The following is a 23354-nucleotide window of genomic DNA, read 5'->3' as shown; positions in this document are numbered from 1 at the left end:
TGGTCAATCAGAGCACACCTCGCTTTTCAGACTGATGAGCTTTGTAAAAATCGATGCGTTTCAGAAAGGCGGGGCATAGAGGAGAAACAATAATGTACAGTATGTGGAAAATAATGTGTTTTTTTAACCTTAAACCGCATAAACACATTTCATTACACCAAATACACAAAATAATGTTCTTTTTAGCAACATTATTTAGCAAAATTTAATATAACTGTTTTCTATTTGAATGTATTTCAAAATATAATTTTAAAAATGTAATTTTGTAATATTGTAAAATGTAATTTCTGTGATGGTAAAGCTGAATTTTCAGCATCGTTACTCCAGTCTTCAGTGTCACATGATCCTTCAGAAATCATTCTAATATGCCGATTTGCTGCTCAAGAAACATTTCTGATTATTTCTGAGTTGAAAACAGTTGTGCTGCTTCATATTTTTGCAGAAACCGTGATACATTTCTTAATATTCTTTGATGATGGAAAGTTGAAAAAAAAAACAGCATTAATTTGAAATGTAAATCTTTTATAACATTTGTCTTTGTTGTCACTTTTGATAGATTTAATGCATCCTTGCAAAAAAATAAAAAAAAGTATTTTATTATATAAATGTTTATTTAAAAAAAAAAAAACTACTGATGCCAAGCTTTGGAATAGAAGTTCATGTCTTTTTAAAAGTCAATCAAACGACAGATGTATAACATGATATCTCCCATTAATTTCATATTTTTTACAGAAGCATATATAACTAACTAAATATAACTGGTAATTTGGCAGAAACCGTGGTTACCATGGAATGTTTTTGAAAGTGACATTTGAGCCATCAGAAATGCTGAATGAGTGCTTAGTGTTCAGGGTTTCATAGTGTGTGTGTGTGTGTGTGTGTGTGTTTGGCTCCTCTGTGGTGGAGTGATGGAGCCACAAGTTTGATGACTGCAGAGAAATCCTGGAGTGGTGTCATAAAGAAGGTGTGACTTCACTCGGACTTCAACCCTTGTGTCTTCTGACTTGCATTTGAGTTATAATGCTATCACGCGCCAATCTCTGTTCTCTGACAGCGTCAGTGCGTTAAATTGCTGTTATGTCATTTGACAGTAAAGCTATTAGTAAGTGGAAAACAGTACTGGTCTCCACATGCTCTTTATAAAACGTCACAAGACACACCTTAATGTGCTTGGCATATAAAAGTGCAGTGCAAGACACATTGGCAGTTATTTCATTTCTAAAGTCCACACGAAATCACTATTTACCCTAGTTCATGAATGTACTTCATTATACTTCAGCCAAGTTTTATATTAAAGCAGACTTTACATGCAATAAAATGTAGATTTGCTAATCCAGCAGTCCTTCTGTTGATTCACGGCAGCTTACAATGTGCCTCGTCAGCAGAGCCCTGTAATACCGGATGTTCATGTGACGATCAATGTAAGAACCATGTTCTTAAAGTGCATTTTAGTAACAAAACCCATTAACTAAACATAAAATAACCCAAATCTAAAGAGAACTAGATTATAAACTTGTGACTTTACAAGAGGTGAACAATATATTGATGACGAATATGTCATTCATTGATAACATATTCAGTTATTATTAATACAGGTACCATATGCATCAGTGACTATGTACAGCGTGACCTGGAAATATCCCTTGTTTTAGCCATGTTGGTTTGTCTTTTCACTTTTTGAGTATTTATTTAGGATCCATGCACCATGTTGTGCTTTGCTTCGGGTTGTTTTAATCAGATCATCTGATGTAAGTAAAAATGTGGCTTTTTATGCCAAATTCCGTTCATGTTTTAGTAAGCAATAAGCAAAATAATCCAAAAGATCCATTCTTTTTGCATTCCATCTGTGCTACTTTTTACAAATTTTGTCTTTATTGGCTACTGGGGAACATTTCATGTTTTAAGTTGGAAAATAGAGAACACCAGACCTGTCCGTTCTGGTTCATTTTGTTGCGCTTCATTCAGTTGTTTTTGAACACAAGAACGTGTCCTGTATGAACACCCTTGTAGCTGTAGTTGAATGTGTGAATCAGCGTTGTTAATATTAACTAAAACTTTATGTTGATTGAAATGAAGCTGAAAATTTTTCAAATATAAATATTAGACGAATATTTATATATAAATATTATCTCAGGGAACCGAGGTTATGTCAGTAACTGGAGTGTTCCCTTTCGAACGGTCTCTCCCGTTGCGTGAGACGCTAAGGGGGACGCATCCAATCACGCCGCGCTATGAGCAGATACAGCATATCCTGCTGATGAGGAGATTGTGAATAAAAAATGAATATTAGTCGAATTTAAATTAAACATTTGCATTTGATTGAATGTTAGGTGTGCATTATAGACAAGTCCCAAGATGACACGGTCTGAAGGCAAGGAGGATTCAGCCTCCGTGCACCCTTCAAGAACTTAACGATCAGGTCGTTTCTGCCGATCGATTGGCCAGCTTCGAGAGAATGGTTCGCTGCGATAGCTGCCACATACACTTTGAGTGTGGAGGGGGCGCTCCTTATCCAGCAGCTCTTGCAAAATGGTTAGCACATGGGACACGTCACATGATATCGGGTCCAAACTTCTTGCAGAATACCAGTTAAGGAAGACCGACCATTTTAGGCTGTAAAGTCATCTTGCGTCGAGGCACCATACATGAAGGCTCCACAGCTCCGGCCAGGGATGCCAAATCATGCCTTTTGCCTGCAAGAGAAGGTTCCTCCTCAACGGAATGGGCCACGAGGCTGCTGCTGAGAGCTGCACTTATTGGGTGAGGGGTCTGTGAATGTTTGTTAATCTAATGAATAATTGATTTGTTAAATCAAATGACAAATGGTGTGTCTGATTGGTCCAGACGCTACACAGCCAATTGTCGAGGTAGTTCAAAATATGGATTCCCATCTGTCTCAGAGGGGAAAGAGCCGCATCTATGCACTTCATGAAAGTGCGCGAGGCCAGAGAAAGTCCAAAAAGGAAGGACTGTATATTGATAGGCCACTCCCTTGAACACGAATCTCAAGAATTGTCTGTGATGGGGGGCTATGTGGATGTTAAAGTATGCATCTTTCAGATCCACTGTCAAAAACCAGTCCTTGGGGCAAATGTGCGCGAGGATCTGTTTGATAGTTAACATCTTGAACAACCGGCGCATAAGCGAGTGGTTCAGACGTCTGCGATCCAGAATGGGTCTGAGCCCGCCATCTCTCTTTGGAACGAGGGAGTAGCGGCTGAAAAAGCCTGACTCGCTGTTCGCTGACGGCACTATTTCCACAGCACCTTTTGCAAGCAATGTCTGCACTTCTTGTCGGAGAACGAGTGCTTCGTTGTCCAGAATAGAACTTTGAATAACGCCTCTGAAGCGAGGTGGTAACCTCGCTGAATTTTTTTAAAAACCCAACTGGACACTCCCGGAATGGCTGCCCAAGCCGTGAAACGGGAGGCGAGAGGGGTTTATTTTTTTTGCGAATGAGAGCTCGCCGAGAGAAGGTGGGGAACTTGCATTCACATGAGTGTGTGAGAGAGTGTGAAGAAATAGCTCTTTATTGTATGTGGGTCCGCTATCACAGTAGTAAAACTTTCGGGTATGCGCTGCACCTGCAGGATGTGACCCGCTGGAAACGAAACTGGTGGTCGGAGGAATGGAGGATGAAACCGAGCTGTTTTGCGGGGCTGTTCTGGCCGAGGCGAGAACAGAGCCCCTCCTCTTCCTCTTCCTCTCTAGCGCATCAGGATGGCTTAGGTGGCTCGGGGTCCAGTACAACTCGTGGGCGGAGACCTTGACGCTTTGGAAAGGGGAAGCGTTTCGCCGTCCGGGGGCGCTGCTGCAGCCAAGGCTCAGATTTCCGTTGAGGCTGAGGCTGTGCCGGCTTTGCAGGCTGAGTGGCAGGATTCTTCTGGCGGCCCGCAGCCGTGGGGCCAGGGCGCTTTGGGGAGGAAGTGATGCAGTGCCTGCGACGTCTTCTGAGCCTCCGAAAACCTTTCTGCAAACCCATCCCCAGCGGGGCCAAACAGGCCCTTCGGCGAGTCCAGCGAGTCGAGGAAAGCCATCTTCTCAGTGTCCCTGATCTCAGTGAGGTTTAACCAGAGTCTGTGGCTGTGCGCAGCTCTTTGAAAGCCTCCTGGTGTTCTTGGCCAGACTCGTCCATACTGCGGAACAGCTTGGCTTGAAACACTTGGAGAACCGCCATTGTATGCAGCGCTGACCCGGCCTGGCCGGCCACTGCATAAGGGCGCTGGTCTTCTTGTGTGAAACACACCGGCAAGACGAGAGGACGCGGGGAGGGCGGGGCATGTGGGCACTGAGCCGACGTGACACCGCTCAAACCCGCTGAGAAGGACCTGCTGCTCCACTGTTTCTTTCTCTTAGGAGAGAAAGGAAACGGGAGAGCTGAGCGAGGGGGACCGCGAGGCGATCCGCGAGCGGAGATGGGAAAGACTCATACTCTCGCAATGGGAGCATGAGCCTTCAGTGAGCGCAGCCTTTGCGTGGGCGCTGCCGAGACAGGCGACGCACTCACTGTGTCCGTCCATCTCATGCAAGGGATCCTTGCATGAGCCACACTCGCGGCGCGACATTTGCAACAACGCGTGCTGAAATTTGCTCTTTAGGAAATTCGCTCTCTGGTTTGCTCTTCATGCGCCGGATGGCTGCAGGGATTGCTCGCTGCTTGGGCATCTTCGATGGCGGCGAGCAGAGTTGGAGCTTCTTCTTCCTCAGGGTTCTTCTTCTCGGCTTCTTCCAGAGTCAGCGAAGAGATGATCCTCGTTGCTGAAGGAGAATGATCTAAAGAATGGTGCTCTGAGCCGACTTATATAAGGGTCGGCTCCGCCCTTTCTAACGGGCTAAAGCGCCATTGGTTTGTGCAGCTACACAAACGTGAACAAATCAGGCTTCAGTACAGAGTAAAACAGGAGTTTTCCCCTTAGCGTCTCATGCAACGGGAGAGACCGTTCGAAAGGGAACTGAAAATACAAAAAAGCTAATTCAAAATATTTATTATTTACCAATTTATTTATTTAATAGTGTTTATTTATAAAAAACACTTGTTGTGCATGGAATAAATATGCTTCTTGTATTCTAGCAGTTGGGCCCTTTTCAACAAGATGACACATGGCTGTCTGATTGCTATGATGTGTTTTACTGATTCATGTCATGGTTTTTATGATTATGTTTCATAAATATGAGATGGGTCACTTTTGATTTGTTAGCAATCTATCTGTGATTTTGAACAAGTTAGCTTATTAACTAGCTGAAAAAGGGTTTGAAAGGGTTAAAATGCTAGAAGTAAAATTAGGGTTATCTACCACAACAAGCTCTTGATTGTCAATTATTGTTATTGGCAATTATTGTTATATAAGTCAATGGCTACCAGCAGCTGTGTGGTTACTCAAAATATCTTCTTTTGTGCACAACAGAAAAAAGAAACTCGTACAGGTTTGGAACAATTTAAATGTGTTTAAATGATTAGAGAATATTTATTTTTGGGTGAACTACCCCTTTAAATATCTTTCTAAATGTGTATTAAATTGTAATTTAGTCTGCACTGTGCATAGACAGTAAATTAGTCAGCAGCTGTGTGGTTACTCAAAATATCTTCTTTTGTGCACAACAGAAAAAAGAAACTCGTACAGGTTTGGAACAATTTAAATGTGTTTAAATGATTAGAGAATATTTATTTTTGGGTGAACTACCCCTTTAAATATCTTTCTAAATGTGTATTAAATTGTAATTTAGTATGCACTGTGCATAGACAGTAAATTAGTGAGAGTGATTTACTTACCAGTCATATCAATATAAGGGTGTATAGAAAAACAGCATGAGATCATTAAAACAAATTATATTTCCTTATTTCTTTACATGACATTTTCTTATCGCCTTACAAGTATCATCAACATATTGCGTCACACGTCACAGCCTCTGTTTGTGGCCTGTTCCCATCCTACTTAGCCCAACTCTGCTTAATGCATTTATGGTAATAATAAAAAATATACATAAAATGTAAAGCACTTCTTGTTTTATGTTTCAGACATGCGACCATGATGATGAAGATGTTGAGATCGCCGTGGACAACCCTGCCTTTATGGATGAGTTTTTCTCCCAGGCATGTCCTTCTGTGTGTTTTACAGTGTGTGTTTGTGAAAACACTTTTGATGTGCTTTATTATGAATGTGTGCCACTGTGGTGTTTGTGCATTTTAAGTGACTTTATTTGCTTGTTTCAGATTGAAGACATCAGGAACAGCATTAATAAGATCGACGAGAATGTGGCCGAAGTGAAGAAACTTTACTCAGTTATTCTTTCTGCACCAACATCTGACCAGAGTAAGAGACGTTCACATGTGCACTCATTGTGGGCTTTTTGGCCCAGTTCAGCATTGTTTTCCACTGTCTGGTAGTAACAGGTGAAATAGACTCTGAGGTCTATTGAACATGAGTCATATACTGTAGTAATGTTGTTATATAACAACTAGTGTGTAGTGTTAATGCATTAGTGTAACACTTAACAATAAAGTTCTGTTCATTAGTATTAGTTCATGCAATATTTAACATGAACTAACAATCAACAATATTTTTACTGCATTTGCTAAATGTTAATTTTAACACTGTAAAAATGTTTAGAACATCACATCTCTTAAAAACTGTAAAAATGTTACATTAAAAACGTGTTAATTGATTAACTGTTAACTTACCATATACAGTGAAAAATTGTCATTGGTTTAACATAGCATTATATGTAAATTTTACTGTAAAATTGTCACGTTTTAGCAAGTTCCAAAGATGAAGAAAAGGCAAAAGTTACAAAACAAAGGTCATTTTAATGAGCAAAGTCCAAACGTGTAACAGTGTGTACAAAACAATAACCAACAATGAACAGAAAACTAAGAGGAACTTAAATACACAGTGATGATGAACCAAAAATGACAAACAGCTGTGATGATTAATGAGTGTGATGAATGGCAAGAAGCTAGAAAAAGGAAACAGGAAAGTGACGATAAGGTGATGAGAAAAACTAAAAGCCATGAAAATGAACCTAACTAAACATAGGGTACAATGGGGCTAAAGGCGCCCCCGGGTAAAAGGCGCCTGTGATATTATTTTCATCTAAACCACTAGATGGCACAAAAACGTGGCTTAGCACTTTCCAAAACATTCACTTTTCAAGATGCACCTGTATATTTGGCTGATCCTTGACGCAGCAGTGCAAAGTTGATTCTGTGCTTACTTGATCTAATATTTTATGTTTTTTAAAATGTTGTAGATTTAAGTAGCAAATGAGAATCGCTCAAATGAATGCATATATTTTGAGACAAAGGTCTTCTTAATGATTTTTGTTTAAGATAATTCAAGCAACAGAATTTAGATAGCGAAAGAATATGTAAAAGTATGGTATTTGGGGTAAAAAGCGCCCCTGCTGTTGGGGCTAAAGGCACAATAATTAACATGATAATTAATAGATGGCTGACTTTTCCATTTCTTGACATGACATGGTTAGATTCAGATGGTAAATATAATATATTATGTTGGGTGTCCATATTAGAGATAATCACCATGTTTAGAATGAAACCATTTCATATTTAAAAACATGATATTAATCATATCATATAATCAAATATAATTTGTTTTTACTACTGTAAATCTATATTCAATTATTATAAGATCTCCTTCAATGCTTTCAGAATCTTTACTTTTTAAAATGATTTTGTTTCTGTATTTTGAAATATATTTTTATATTAACATATTTTAATGACAGTATATTTATTGAACAAAAATTAATTCTTGTATTTTTCAAAATAAGCATAAAATAGTACAAACTTTGCTAAAGTGATTGTTTTGAACAGGTATTAACTTACAGTAGACATTATTAAAAAAAACATTATTTTAGCTGAAGTATTTGTATCAAAACTGTGTGCCTTTTACCCCATGCTGTTGAGCCTTTACCCCGTGTGTGGGGTAAAAGGCCCCTCTTGCCACCTCAAACATTTATAAGATTTTTAAACAAAATAGACGACTTGTATGATTTATTTTCACACAAAATCTGCTGTTTCATTAACGTTCAATACAGTGTGTTTGTGTGTGTGTGTGTGCGTGTGTGTGTGTGTGTGTGTGTCTGTACAGCCATTGAAAGGAATCTCGAGATGGAAGAAGTGGAAAGAGTATCAGCTGACTTGAGAATACGCAAATCACAGGTGAGTCAACATCCCTCTCACGTAACACACACAAATACACACTCTATTAACTCTGCCCTCATGTTGCCCTGCCAGCACGCTTCACACAAAATCTGCTGTTTCATTAACGTTCAATACAAACGTATGTATTTTTTCTGCAATTATACATTTTAGGCGCAGTGAATAGCATATTTTTTCTTAAGGTATACCTTTAGCCCCGTTGTACCCTAACTGTGACAAAAATACTGTCAAATTTGGTCAAATTCATAGGAAACTACCATATAATTTACAGCGAAAAACAATAAAAGGACATGTCATGTTCGAATCCCGCCTCGTGGAGCTTTCCTGATCCCGCCCCCTCTTCTCAATTCACTTACTGTCATTACACTGTCCTATTTAAATAAAGGCAAAACACCAAAAAATACAGCTTATATAAATGAATAAAAGGATATAATCACATATGATTATTTTTTTTACATAATTTAGTTTCTTCTCATTTTTTAATCATTAATGTACATTAGGGTGTTTTGAGTCACATTTTCTGCTATTTACTTACTGTTCATTGTAAAATACACAGGAACCTATATGCTATCCAGTAATACCTGAAACATTGTCATGTTGCCTAAAACATTGCCAAGTTCTAATATAAAATTATATTTTTTACAGTGTACATGTGCTAATACATTTTTAACCTATCAAGCTGTATAAGTTAACATTAGATAAATTACGAAGAAATATGTATTAACAGCGAACAATTGATTAATTGTTGTAAAAATGTTTTTAATAATTTACAATACATAATGCATTATTTAATGTTATCAAGATGTTATCAATGTTATCAAAAGAGACCTAGGGCTGGGTATTGACACAGATTTGTATACAAACATTTAATTTGCACACAAACCAGTTTTAATATAAACTTTCATATACTCATGGCAGTATAGATTAACAAGACCTGGCTAACAGGTTAAGTAAACATATAATGAATATGTAGTATAGTGCATTTAGCAAAATGCTCCTCTCAAGTTGACTAATGAATTATCAATATTGCATGGCTTTCCTGAGGTAAGTGTTACAGGACATATTGTTTATTAACAGTTTTTATTGAAGTCGATTAAATGAGACATGATACATTACAGTAAGTTGTACAGTACAGAATTCTTTCAAAGAAAAATCCAGAGCCCAAACTTTTGAACGGTAGTGTACATGAAACTCGATTTAGTCTCCTAAGCTTAGAAAGAACAACCTCTGAGCAATAAAACATTCCTCTAGGAGTGTTTAACAATGACAAAACACACACAAACCAGCAGTCAGTCTCCTTTTCATGTCTCCATTCTTATCTATCTGCTTAACTTCTGTTTTCTTCTCTGTGAACAGAAACACAGGATGATTTGGAGGCGCTTACTAACGATATCAAGAAAATGGCCAACAATGCTCGTAACAAACTGAAGAGTAAGTGTATTTACATGCATACAGGCCTGCTAGTGTCTTTACACATATACTGCCCTGCTTTGTGCTTTTCTCGTTAGGTAATAAAAAATAGGCCACAAAGAACTAGATTTGGCTTTTCAAACACTTCTGACCCAGAATAATGTGAGCCATTTATCCACCTTTAGAGAAAAGCAAAGGTCGCATTCAGAGACAATTAGAGATCAGTAAGTTTGGCCCGCACGCTCACTCCTCACTAAACAGCAGTGCATGAGACAGCTCTTATCAAACAGTGTACTGCGTACAAAACGTTTCTTTCTTAAGCTTGTGGTTGAACTCTGTCAAACTGACACTGTGCTATTCCCCTTTTCTGTCTTTGACTTGCTTTTGTTCTGCTTCTCGCTCTAGCTGGTAAAGCCACAACTGATGAGGAGCTGGAGGAGATGCTGGAGGGAGGAAACGCAGCCGTTTTCACAGCGGGGGTAATGCATGCGTGTGCGTGTGTGTGTGGCAGAACTGGAGTCAATTCAAAACCTTTCCCTTCCTTATAACATGCTCCCATAGGCAGTGCAAGAGATCCATAATCTAAACCAGCACTCAGAAACAGAGGTACAAAGCTGTCAATGTGGCCGTAGCCTTTTAAAAGATACTAATAGGTACACTTTAGGTGCTAATATACACTTAGTACTAATATGTACTAGGGTTAAATAATACACTAGATCAGATGTACCCTTTAGCTTTTGTAACTTAGGGTCCCATCCCAGTGACAGCTTTGTACCTTTTTTTGGGTTTTTTTTTTTTTGGTTGTCAACCAGGGAGCCTCAAGATGACTTAAAATGTTTTAAAAATAAGATAAAACAACTACAAATCAACATATTTCTTATTTTATTTAACGTAACAACTGTTTATATGAAGTCAAGTAGCGTCGAAAGAGATGAGTTTTCAGCTGTCGCTTGAAAATTGTCAGGGATTCAGCATTCCGGATAGGGTTGGGAAGATCATTCCACCAGCCAGGAACGGTGAACGAGAATGTTCTGGAAAGTGATTTTGAGCCTCTCTGTGATGGTACCACGAGGCGTCGCTCACTAGTGGATCTCAGACTTCTGGAGGGGATGTAGATTCGTAAGAGTGAGTGGAAGTAGGCGGGTGCTGAGTCTGTGGCTGTTCTATATGCAAGCATCAATGTCTTGAACTTGATGCGAGCCGCAACCGGTAGCCAGTGCAAGGATATAAAGAGAGGTGTAACATGGGCTCTTTGGGCTTGTTGAAGACCAGACGTGCCGCTGCATTCTGAATCATTTGTAGAGGTTTGATTGTGCTTGATGGAAGTCCAGCCAGAAGAGCATTGCAGTAGTCCAGCCTAGAAATGGCAAAGGCCTGGACAAGAAGTTGTGCAGAGTGCTCCGTTAGGAAGGGCCTGATCTTTCTGATGTTGTGCAAGCAAACAAACCCAACATTTAAAATATTTTATTGGGTAGAAACTGTGAGTAAAAAAATATATTTTTAAATCCCTATCCAGTAAATCACAAATAACTGGAAAAGTCATGGAAATTTATTGTTTATAAGAACAGGATTCCTGAATAACATTCAGCTCTTAAAATTTCTGGAATTCTGAAATGTTATTATTTTTCAGCCGTGATTTATTCACAATACAGCATGGCCTCGGGTACCTTATTGCTTTTATAAAATGGTTACCACACAATATGAAAAACAAAATTTATGTATTGATATGTTACTTTTTTGAAGCAAGTTCGTTAAATGCTGTTCTTCCGCTAAAAAAAATAGTTCCTGACAGCAACAGAGAATAAGAGCTCTTATCATCCGCGGTGTCATTTATTGTTTTAACACCATATATGATATTTTCTCGCACACATACATCTGCTTGTCTCTCAGCAGAAAATGTCTGTTTTCCGTCTTTTAGTTTAAAACAGACCGATTCATGGCACAGCGCGAGTTTGCAAGCATCATTACAGTGTAAATTGATGGACATATGGACATACAGAACCATACCTGAAACAGAAAACTAATAAATACAGTAATATTCCCTTCTTTCTTCGGAAACTGTGGGCTTTCACACAGACGCGCACACACATCAACATATCTCCACATGAGAAGCGTTTACTTTATTAGACGGGGAAGGGCGTGGTCTCAGAAATAAAGATGAAAGATGCAACATCACCAGCAGGGGTCACGCATACTTCATTAAATAAACAACAAACAGTTCATTTTGCCGAAATGCATAATACATGGAACAGTTTTTATGCTATATTATTGATTGTTTATGTTGCTAAGGGTGTTGCTCAGTGATACACAGAACTGTTGGGTGAAGCGGTCATAGCCATGCTGTATCTTGAATAAAACACAGCTGCTGACCAATCAGAATCGAGGACTGGAACTAACCGTTTTATAATAATCAGTAAAATGTATTATTATTTTGATATCAATAAAATTATAATTAAAGTTTTTAAAATATATATAGTTAGGATTAAATATGTAATTTAATTGTAATTATTTTTTGTAATTAATTGTAAAAATTCTTGACATTGTGGATTTAAAGTGGCACAAAATAAGATTTTGGTCATAATGTCCACCTCTAATGCAACATATAAGCTGTATTAAAATATGTGCACTCTAGCTGGGATATGAATCATCACAGGAAGCGATATTTTGTATTGAATGTAACATTTGAATTATTCATTGTTTCCTGTGATTGTGCTTGCTGTGTAAATACACCCTTATCTTATAGCTAGTGCTGTCAAACGATTAATCGCGATTAATCGCATCCAAAATAAAAGTTTTTGTTTACATAATATATTTATGTGTACTGTGTAGACGTATTATGTATATAGAAATACAAACACATACAGTATATATTTTGAAAATATATTATGTATAATACACATATATTATGTAAACAGAAACTTTTATTTTGGATGCGATTAATCGCGATTAATCGTTTGACAGCACTACTTATAGCATAAAAGCTACTTCAAAGCAGCTTTTGTGGTGACTTCACAGCAGTAGAGAAGTAGCCCACCTACACACTTTATAATGCAAATGTAATGCAAATAACACATTACTTTTCATATGAAGTAAAATGCAATGCAAATGGTTACTTTATATTAGAAATAACAATGTAACGATGTAGCATGTTGCTTTTAACGTAATGTTCCCTCTGAGGTATTTGTTGTAACCGTTTAACTGGTCATAACACCACTTGGCTAGTGGTAATTTGAATCTGAGACCTTTGTCTTAGACCATATTGAGACTCAGACCTGGACATCAAATAATGAAACTCAGGCCACATTAATGTCTCAAAACCAAGACCACAAGATCTAGACTCCATCTCTACTGGATCCTGTGACCGTTTCCTGTGATAATTTGCTCTAAACTGAGCAAAACTCCCCACACTATCAATATCTTTGTTGAATGTGTATATTCATGCTACAGCGTGATAAATCCGCCGTTTGTGTTGTAGATTGTGGATTCAGGGATCTCCAAACAAGCACTGAGTGAGATTGAAGCACGTCACAAAGACATTGTGCGTCTGGAGAGCAGCATAAAGGAGCTGCATGACATGTTTGTGGACATCGCCATGCTGGTGGAGAGCCAGGTACACTCCTCCGTTCATCACGCATCTGCTTGTCCATCATTTTTCTCCATCAATCTCCATTCATACTGTCAGTGTTTTCTGACTTCCCCCTCATTGTCATGCATTTCCTGGTCTTTCTCTGCCTCTCTCTCTCTGTCTGTAGCATCCTTGTCTCTCTTCCTCTTTGTTCAAACTCGTTCTGTTGGTTGCTAAGCCGTATGCAGCTGGTCGGACTGACTTCCCATCAGCCCTCTCTCTCACATGTGAGTGCTCTCTAACTGTCCTCTTTGTTCGCATGACCTTTTTATTTCCCTTACTGTCTGTTTTCCTTTCATTCATTTACATTATTTGGTCACAAACTTTATACACCCAGGCCATTACACCTTCACCTTGAGATGATGTTTTAAATTATATTTCTTTATATAAGATACCTCGATTTGTAAAATATTATTACAATTTAAAATACCTAAAGATATAAATAAATAACTAAATATATTTTAAAATATAATTTCTTCCTGTGATCAAAGCTGAATTTTCAGCATCATTACTCCAGTCTTCAGTGTCACATGATCCTTCAGAAATCATTCTAATATGCTGATTTGATGCTCAAGAAACATTTCTGATTATTATCATTGTTGAAAATAGTTGTGATGCTTCATGATTCTTTAATGAATATAAAGTTCAAAATAACAGCATTTATTTGACACACAAATAGTTTGTAAATCACTTTTGATCAATTTAATGCATCATTGCTTTATTTAAAAAAGTGTTTTACTGGCCCCAGACTTTTGAATGGTATTGCATATTTTGTGCATAAACAGTGTTTAACTGGGTTGCGGCCCATCAGATGTGTTTCAAACCAATCACTTATTAGCTAATTTCAGTTTGTCTGTGTAGACTATAAACAGTGAGGCAGTTCACTAGGTTTTGGAGCAGAGCTAATTCAACACAATCTAAAGAGTTCTGATAAATTATTAACCAATCCACCGTTATTTTGCTTATTAACTGCTTGCAATGGAGAAAAAACTGAACGGTAAGCTTCTAGTATTTCCCTAGAAAATTCATTTTATTCAAGTCCTTGTTCTACAGAGTGTCAACACTGAATAAGGCAGACCGGGGCTAGTTGTCACTCTTTTTACTCCAATGAATCAGGGCGGGTTTGGTTTTAAAAGCCAATTTTTATATAGCCAAAGTACTGACTAGAAAGATATATTGAACATGTTTATCATTATTGCCCTGGAAAATAAAAAAGATCTTTAAACACATTGACTGCTTAAAGAGATAGTTCATCCCAAAATTAAAATTCTGTCATCATTTACTTACCCTTACATTTTTTCATACTTGTATATCTTTCTTTCTTCTGTTGAACATAAGAGAAGCTATTTTGAAAAATGTGAGTAAGCACACAGTTTCTAGTCCCTATTGACTTCCATAGTCATTTTCTCCTTACCATTAACTGTTTGGTTACAAACATTCTTCAAAATACCATCTTTTATGTTTCACAGAAAACAAATTTTTTAATTTTTGGGTGAACTACCACTTTAAGACCAATTTCAGAATTACTTTCCTGTGTGACAACTAGCCCCGGCCTCCCCCTCTGTATGTGTGCATGGTGCACCTGGGTATATGTATTTGTAGATATGTATTTTTTTTAGAGATAAAGACACCCTGTATGTGTTTTTCATATGTTTCATTTTTTCCACCATATTTTTTATGTTTCAGGGCAACATGGTTGATAACATTGAGGTGAATGTAGGTAAAGCAGTCGATCACGTTGAAGTGGCAAAGACTGAAACCAAGAAAGCAGTCAGGTATCAGAGTAAAGCCCGGAAGGTACGGACTTCACTGTAACAGTCAATGTGGCTTCTGCTGTTTCTTTTCTCCTTTGTTTTTGCCCCCCACCTCTCTCTCTCTCTCTCTCTCTCTCTCTCTCTTCTCTATTTCCTTTTCTCTTTCTTTTTCCTTCTTTCTTCTTCACCCAAAATCCACTGTAGGGCGGTATGATTGAGAGGATTGAGAACAACATGGACCAGTCAGTGGGTTTTGTGGAGCGGGCGGTTGCTGACACTAAAAAAGCCGCTAAATATCAGCAGGAGGCTCGACGTGTGAGTTCATAATGAATATCAGGCCCCGCCCCTCCGTCCCGCCCTGCCTCTCCTTACTGGGTCCGAACCCGCTGACGTCACACGTCACACGCACACAAACAAACCCAGTGATTATTACTAATCCTGATACGCCCTGAAACTTCCAGTGTATCTCAGGTGATGAAAAAACAATGTTAAGCCACACGTGTTCACTTTTCATGACATAATAACAGCAACAAAATGTTTACACACACAGCTGAGAAGGACACATTTTAACAAAGCTGTTCTGTGTTAAAATGTGAGGAATACCTGCTTGTTTTGATGCAAGCGAAAGTTAGCATTATTGATCTGTCACCTTCATTCATGAAGTCAGGGGTTTGTAACAATTTCGGTCTTTTTGCCGCTTTATATAGATAAAATCACAGAAAACATGTGCATGTGTATAAAAATACTCCGCCTCTGAAACTACTTCTCTTTATTGTCATTGTTCAGGTACAAAAGATTTTCATATTAAATTTAAAGGAACACTCCACCCAGAAATGGAAACGGTCATTATTTACCCCATCCTCATGTCGTTTTAAACCTGTATGACTTCTGTGGAAAACAATATAATATATTTTGAGGAGTGTTGGGAACCGAACAGCACTGGATCCCATTGACTTCCATTGTATGGGCAAAATGACAATTATTCTCAAATTATCTTTTATGTTGCACAGAATAAAGAAAGTCATACAGAAAGTTAATTTTTGGGTGAACTGTCCCTTTAAATGTATAGTAATAAATCACAAAATTATATAAAAATTAATTTAAGAGTTACGTATTGAGGCATGAACAAATGTGCTACAAAGAATACAAAAGTAATACAATTAATCAAAACTGCAACAAGTTATGATTAAACATGAAGGTTTATTGTGCGTGGAATGTAAACCAAGACAGATATCAAGATGTACAAAATACAGATGTTTGGAAACTGCGTATCAAAGATGAAGAGACAAATTCTGAGATTCCCTGAGGTTCATCTGGAAATACATCATATTAAGAAAGTAATTTGGGTTGAAAATTATGAATATGATGAGTGGCGCACAAGCTTTCTTTCTTTCTTTCTTTCTTTCTTCTTTTTAAATGTGAATATATTTTTGGAATCTTCCATGATAGTTTTCTAGACATTAAAGGTATAATTCACCCAAAAATAAAAATTCTGTCATTAATTACTCACCCTCATGTCGTTCCAAACCTGTAAGACCCTCATTTATCTTCGGAACACAAATTAAGATATTTTTGATGAAATCCGAGAGCTTTCTGACTCTGCATAGACAGCAACGCAACTGACACGTTCAAGACCCAGAAATGTAGTAAAGACATCGTTAAAATAGTCCATCTGACAATTTTATGAAGCTAAGAGAATACTTTTTTGTGTCCAAAGAAAACAAAAATAACGACTTTATTCAAGTTTCTTCTATTCCCTGTCAGTCTTCAACATGCATTCACGACAGTGGGGCTGCCGGCTCAGGAGGATTCTGACGTAGAACCCAGATGCGCTGCACCTTGTTTGCAGGCAAAGAAATGCACACGCATGCGTCGTGGTACTCTGGGGAATACTGACATGGAAGAGAAGAAATTGGTGAATAAAGTCATTATTTTGTGCACAAAAAGTATTCTCGTAGATTCATAAAATTAAGGTTGAACCACTGATGTCACATGGACTATTTTAACGATGTCTTTACTTCCTTTCTGGGCCTTGAACGTGTAAGTTGCATTGTTGTCTACGGAGGGTCAGAAAGCTCTCAGATTTAATCAAAAATATCTTCATTTGTGTTCTGAAGATAAACTAAGATCTTACTGGTTTGGAATGACATAAGGGTGAGTAATTAATAACAGAATTTTCATTTTTTTGGTGAACTAACCCTTTGTCTTTTCCATAAATGCAATACCTAGTCCTGAAATGAATATCATAAATGAATATCTTTCCATCAAAGATCATGTTTTGGACCAGACTGGATGTTGTGTCTTTATATCTGAGTGAGCTGTTTATTTGTTACTCAAATGTTAAAGTAGATGCTAACAGATGTGTTTGTATGTGTGTTTCCTCACAGAAAATCATTATTATAGTGTCTGTGGTTTTGGCGGTTTTGGCAGTTATTGCTTTGATAGTGGGTTTATCTGTAGGTCTGAGATAAAGGCTCTGGTGAGTACATTTCAGAGGAACATGTGTAAGGTTTGGGAACTGGGAATGGTGTGGGTGCTTGATGTTATGCAGACATGGAGCTGGTGACCGGGATTTTAGCTGATCTTCTCTAGTCTTCCTCAGGGATGTAAAGTATGCTTTCTCTGGGCTTTGGGATCTCCTGAGCATCCTTTGGTTTGACAGTGGAGTTCATTTCTATGTTCTCGGTGCGTTTTGGTTCTGTTAGGCTCTGTTGTTTGTTATGGTGGTGAAGGGTTGAAGACTTTAGATGGTTGCTTTTGGATTAATGGATCATGTTTTTTTTTCGTCTCTTGTAGAAGATGATCATACTGGGTGTGATTGGTGCTGTGGTGCTTATCATCATCCTCATCATCATCCTCACACAGGTTCTATGATAACCTCTGTGGCTGCTCATGAACTCTTTATTATTATAGATGATCATTTCCTCCACTCCTTTCCATCCTCCCTGTTATTCCTTGGAAGTACGTCAAGATGAAAGCTCCGCCCCCTGTACCTGTGGCCCCTCCCTTCATCAGCACAAACCAATGGGAATCTACTCTGCTGGAACCCTAGTGATGGTCAAGGAAACAGATTGTGTTTTTTTTGTAAGGACGTGAAGGAACTTCTACTATATGCCAGGAATGGCGTTTGAAGGAAGCACATTTTAAATCCATGAGCACAGAATAAGGGATTTTTATGAGACTTACAAGGGAAATGTAACCTATTGTTTTTATTGGATTGTGTTTTCATAAGACACATCAATGGCTACATCTGCTGGTTGAGCTACTGAACTGTTCCTGATCAAAAGGGCTCAGATATGATTTCAGCTTCTATTTTGGATCCCTGTGAAATGAACACAATAAGCTAAGCTTTGATGGGTCGTCCAGAATGGAAGAAATCCACATGTGTATGTTTTTAATGTGATGAACGTCTGTATGGGATTTAACCAAAGGAATAAATTACATTATATGTTTTCTAAGTATTTTGTTAATATTTGAGAAATTAATGGATGGATTCATGGGAATCATTATCATAAAACTGTCATTAGTTTATATAATAAATAATATTAATATTTAGCAGTCAGCGAATATGGGTTTATATGCGAGTATGGGTTCAATAGTTACACTATTACTTAAACTGTTATTCCCAGTCATAAATATGTGGTTACAGACCAGGAAAAAATTTATTAAAAACCCAAACCTAAAGTGCTAAATCTCATCACAGTACTTACATTTACTAGTTAGTTATCTATTCAAATTATAAGTATCACTTAGTTTCAGTGTTCCTTGTAATAAATTATTATCAATTAAATCAAAATATGTTAATTTTTAAAAAATATTAAAATGTTTTGCGATTGAATGTTACAGAGTTGAAGATATTTGCAAAAATGTTGCTAGCAAATATCATTGCACCGCAGCACATTCAGAGCACTTTTGTGCATCATGTGCCAAGAACAATATTTTTATCTGTCAAAAAATGGATTACTATGATCTATTTAGAAATTGACCTTTGAACCATGTGGTCCAAACAATATAATTTCATTTCTGTAGATAAATCAGATTTTTAGAAAATGTTTCCTAGATCTCTTATTAAGGGATTGCTTTATACAATTGTTTATTAAATTTACCTTAAATTATTAAAAGGAGAGGAATGCCAGTGTAACTGTTGAAAAAGTGAAGTGCAGGCACATTCTAACAAAATACATTTATTAAGTACATTGTGAATAGGGCTGTGCGATATTGAAGAAAAATGCGATATGCGATAACGCATTAAAGGCAGGGTATGTGATTTTTCAAAAACACTTTAGAAAACTGATTCGGGCCGAATCGCAAAACAAACTTGTAGCCAATCAGCAATAAGGGGCGTGTCTACTCGTGATGTGGAGGAGAGCGCGTTCAGTGCATGGGACGGACATTAGCCGAGTCGAGCGACAGAAAGATAGAGATGGCGGATAAAAAACAAAAGAGGAAAACGTCTGCGGAACGATAAGGCAAGAAGTAGGACCCGTGTAAATATCAGATCAGCTTTCCAGCGCTGGAGAGAACTCAAGGAGCGGAGGCCTGCGATCGGACGCCGAGGTTGCTTTGTTTCTTCTCAATAGGTGAGTAACACCGTGTCTACAACAACTAAAGTCTGCCTACACTGGACGCGATCAAACGACCGTTGAAAACCATTTGAAATCGGTGTCAGCACGTCATAAATAGAACCCCGCAGCAGTTTTCTGTCGGGGATTTGTTGCGCCGCGCCGCTCACGTCCGTAGACACGGTGTAACATTGGTTTTGCTTTGTTTCACAGAACGAATCGTTGCCTGGGTTGCGTACGTATATGAGGGGCGGAGCTATCAAAATAGGGGCAAGACCCTTTTGGGGTAGGGGCGTGTTTGTTTTGGTGATTTCAAATATCAACATTGGCTACCAGAAATCACTTACTCTGCCTTTAAATAATGCGATATTCGATATGCAATACGATCATAATAAAAAGGAAAAATAAAACACTGCTTAGTATTTACTCTTTGAATTCAATATGCACTGATTCTTATTTAAACTACAAAGGTTATTTAGGTAAGAGCAGTGAGTGATTTTCTCTTTGTCTTTTGTTCATGGCCCCAAATATTGCAAGCTGTAGCGATATGCATATTGCGACATGTACATTTTCGATATTTCGATAATTTCGATATATTGCACAGCCCTAATTGTGAAAGAATGGGATATATGGGCCATGCCTTCAAAGGCTGCAAAGATTGAACCAAGCGTTGTTAAATGAGACCGTCAGAAGATTGCATGGTTCACAACCTGTCTAAATATGTTTACCTTGGTCCATTTATGCAGATAATAAAAAGTCTCAACTAACTATAAAATCATGTCAATATTTAAATTGTTTTGTTTTTTTGTAACATCAGATTGGATTAAGTTGAAAGTGAAATCTGGCATTTTCTCTCTCTCTCTCTCGCAAAATAAATAAATGTAACAAATCCTGTCATCACCAGCGCACAATGAATCTTGGGATAGTCTGGGCCATGAAGGATTCATTATTCGTATCCTTCATTGACCGGGAGACAAAGGATGCATTTTAGGACAGCTTTCATCGCACCGTTGTGATACATCTGGTCTTAAAATGCAGCCTCTTAATTTAAGACACTAATTTTATTCTATAATGTATTCTCCAACTTAAGATGTTTGTGATGTCATGTGACATATGTTGTTGTTGTTTTTTGAAGACATACAGTATCTGTGCATTATCAGTAATATTCTACACATGGAAACTGTTTGGTGACAAGTCATTTCATGACAGTAGGTCTGTTATGTTGTTGACAATATAAGCTTTCATACTTTGTTTAGCCTTGAACTATCCTTTACTGACTGACACAGAGGAAGTTAAAAGCCTCAGTAAGATCCCCTGTCTGAAGCTGGCAGGGCAGGTTTAGGCTCAGCTGAGTGACTGAGGTAATATCAGCAGGTTTGTGATCTGTACGTATATTCTTTGCACAAAAAGCAGAATCATGTTATTAGGAAGCACAGAAGAACTTCTTGTTTGGTTTGTATTTATGAATGTGCTCTACACCTGATGGTAAGTGAGTGCTTGCTAGACACAGACTAAACCTTTCCTTTGTTTTATTCCTCTTTCTCCCTTCTGTCATTTTAAAAGAATTGTGCATGATTTTTTTTAGTAGACGTGAGAACTTAGTGGCATGAATTTATTTCCCTTCTTATGGGCTTTTTCTAACTTACTCCTGTTCTCTATTATTTGTCTTTACTGTCTCATACACATGCGTCTTTCTCTCTGTAGAAGAAAATGATGATCATGCTTTGCTGTTTGATTCTGGGGATTGTTGTCTTTTCTTACCTTTACAGCTTCTTTTCTTAATGGTAAGCATTCCAATCAGCATTCACATATATAAGGGAGACTGGGGCAAGTTGTCACATGAAACTTGAAGATGTTGAGTCAACAGCCCAGTTATATGAATGTGTTGTGTATTTTAATAAAAATTTTATGATTTTGAATATACTGTCCTCCAAACTAGACTGTAGTCATCATATAATCCTTTGGGTAAACAAATGAACACATTACAGTTTTTTTGGCGCAATTTTCACAAGCAATTGATAAATTTGCAAAACTCTTAGTACTAATATCGCAACAGATCATCAAAAGTGCACTTTTTTTCAAACAGTTCAGCATATTTTGAATTGTGTTAGTACAATACACACAATCACAAAATATCCTTTTCACTACACAAAATAAGTGTTTCATTCACTTTCATAAAGCTATTACTATCAAACTTTTCATTAGTATGACTTCTCATTCAGTTTAATACATTTGTCTATTATTTAATCTAACTCATCACTGATAGTTAATCAGTGAATCAAAGTAAGCAAAACTTGACAAAATCACCTAAAACCTTCCTTTGAGGATGTCCTCATTTGTAAAACCATGTGTTTTGCTATTTGTGAACATAAAGCAGGACACAAGGGAGAGGAACTGAATTCAGAAGAATGGAGACAGATGGCATCAAATACAGCATTTTACACTACATTATGCCATGTGATACTGTATATAAAAACATTACAGTTATTGCCTGTATTACTGTAATTATTTCAGCAACAAATGTGATTTGAAACATGAATCTCGCATTGTTTGCTCTTGAATGAACTGATTGTTAAAAGTACTAAATTGAAAGAAGATCATACTGTTGTGTTTTGGTGATTAATTCAAATGTTCTCAATACATATCACAATGATCTTGTGTTTTGAAACAATGATGAAAATATGCGCAACTATCATGAGATCAGGTTTTGAAAGAATGATAAGCGGTGTTACAAGTGTGATCAGTTTAAAGTTTTGTACTAAGAGTTTTGAAAATGTACACCTTACTTGGGAAAATAGTACCAAACCAATTTAAAAAAACAAAAAAAACTGTAAAACCACGCTGACATGCATTCACAACTATATAAACAAGGTGAATTGTGTGCTTCACATATTGGGCAAGTTTTCTTCATATACTACCAAGAAGTCTCTTGTGTTCATCAACACTTTTAAAATGGTTCTTTATTATCCATGGAATTGTATCATTCCACAAAAGGTTCTTTATAGTGTTTTTTTTTTTTTAATGTGACCCTGGCTGGAGCACAAAACCAGTCTTAAGTCGCTGGGGTATATTTGTAGCAATAGCCAAAAATACATTGTATGTGTCAAAATTATTGATTTTTCTTTTATGCCAAAAATCATTAGGATAGTAAAGATCATGTTCCATGAAAATATTTTGTAAATTTCCTACCGTAAATATATCAAAAACGTAATTTTTGATTAGTAATATGCATTGCTAAGAACTTCATTTAGACAACTTTAAAGGCGATTTTCTCAGTATTTAGATTTTTTTGCACCCTCAGATTCCAGATTTTCAAATAGTTGTATCTCAGCCAAATATTGTCCAATCCTAACAAACCATACATCAATGGAAAGCTTATTTATTCAGCTTTCAGATGCATAATGATGATTTATATGATGTATAAATCTCAATTTAAAAAAATTGACCCTTATGACTGGTTTTGTGGTCCAGGTTCACAAATGTCCATCAAACTATGAACAAAACGGTTCTTTTAAGAACCACCGAATGGTTCTTCTGTGCATCACCATAAAAAAAGCCCTATTTTGAACCTTAATTTTTTTTATCAAAGGCTGCATTTATTTGATCAAAAATACAGTGATTTATTATTATAATTAAAAATAAGTATTTTCCTTTTTAATATATTTTAAAATGTAATTTATTCCGGTGATCAAAGCTGAATTTTCAGCATCATTACTCCAGTCTTCAGTGTCACATGATCCTTCAGAAATAGTCATTTAGCAGACGCTTTTAAATAAAAAGAAAACAGATAGAATAGAAAAAGAATAGAGCAAGCTAGTGTTAGAGCC

General features: G+C 37.2%; 1 protein-coding gene across 1 annotated transcript in view; it reads left to right on the top strand.

The window, feature by feature from the left end:
- The window catches only part of LOC107754513 (syntaxin-3-like), a 24794-nt gene extending 6038 nt beyond the window's left edge, over positions 1-18756 (top strand). The window contains exons 2-9 of the mRNA XM_016570989.1: positions 6017-6091; positions 6212-6311; positions 9533-9607; positions 9772-9810; positions 9992-10065; positions 13062-13196; positions 14898-15008; positions 17762-18756. Of these exons, the coding sequence (XP_016426475.1) occupies positions 6017-6091; positions 6212-6311; positions 9533-9607; positions 9772-9810; positions 9992-10065; positions 13062-13196; positions 14898-15008; positions 17762-17839 (687 nt within the window). The 3' untranslated portion in view covers positions 17840-18756. The remainder of the gene's footprint in view (positions 1-6016; positions 6092-6211; positions 6312-9532; positions 9608-9771; positions 9811-9991; positions 10066-13061; positions 13197-14897; positions 15009-17761) is intronic.
- Positions 18757-23354: the final 4598 nt, after the last annotated feature.

This window comes from Sinocyclocheilus rhinocerous, unplaced genomic scaffold (genome assembly GCF_001515625.1).
Source record: "Sinocyclocheilus rhinocerous isolate Xijiao unplaced genomic scaffold, SAMN03320098_v1.1 scaffold50, whole genome shotgun sequence".
Taxonomy (NCBI): domain Eukaryota; kingdom Metazoa; phylum Chordata; class Actinopteri; order Cypriniformes; family Cyprinidae; genus Sinocyclocheilus; species Sinocyclocheilus rhinocerous.
Note: the sequence above shows the minus strand (reverse complement) of the source record. Positions and strands in the feature narration are given on the sequence as shown.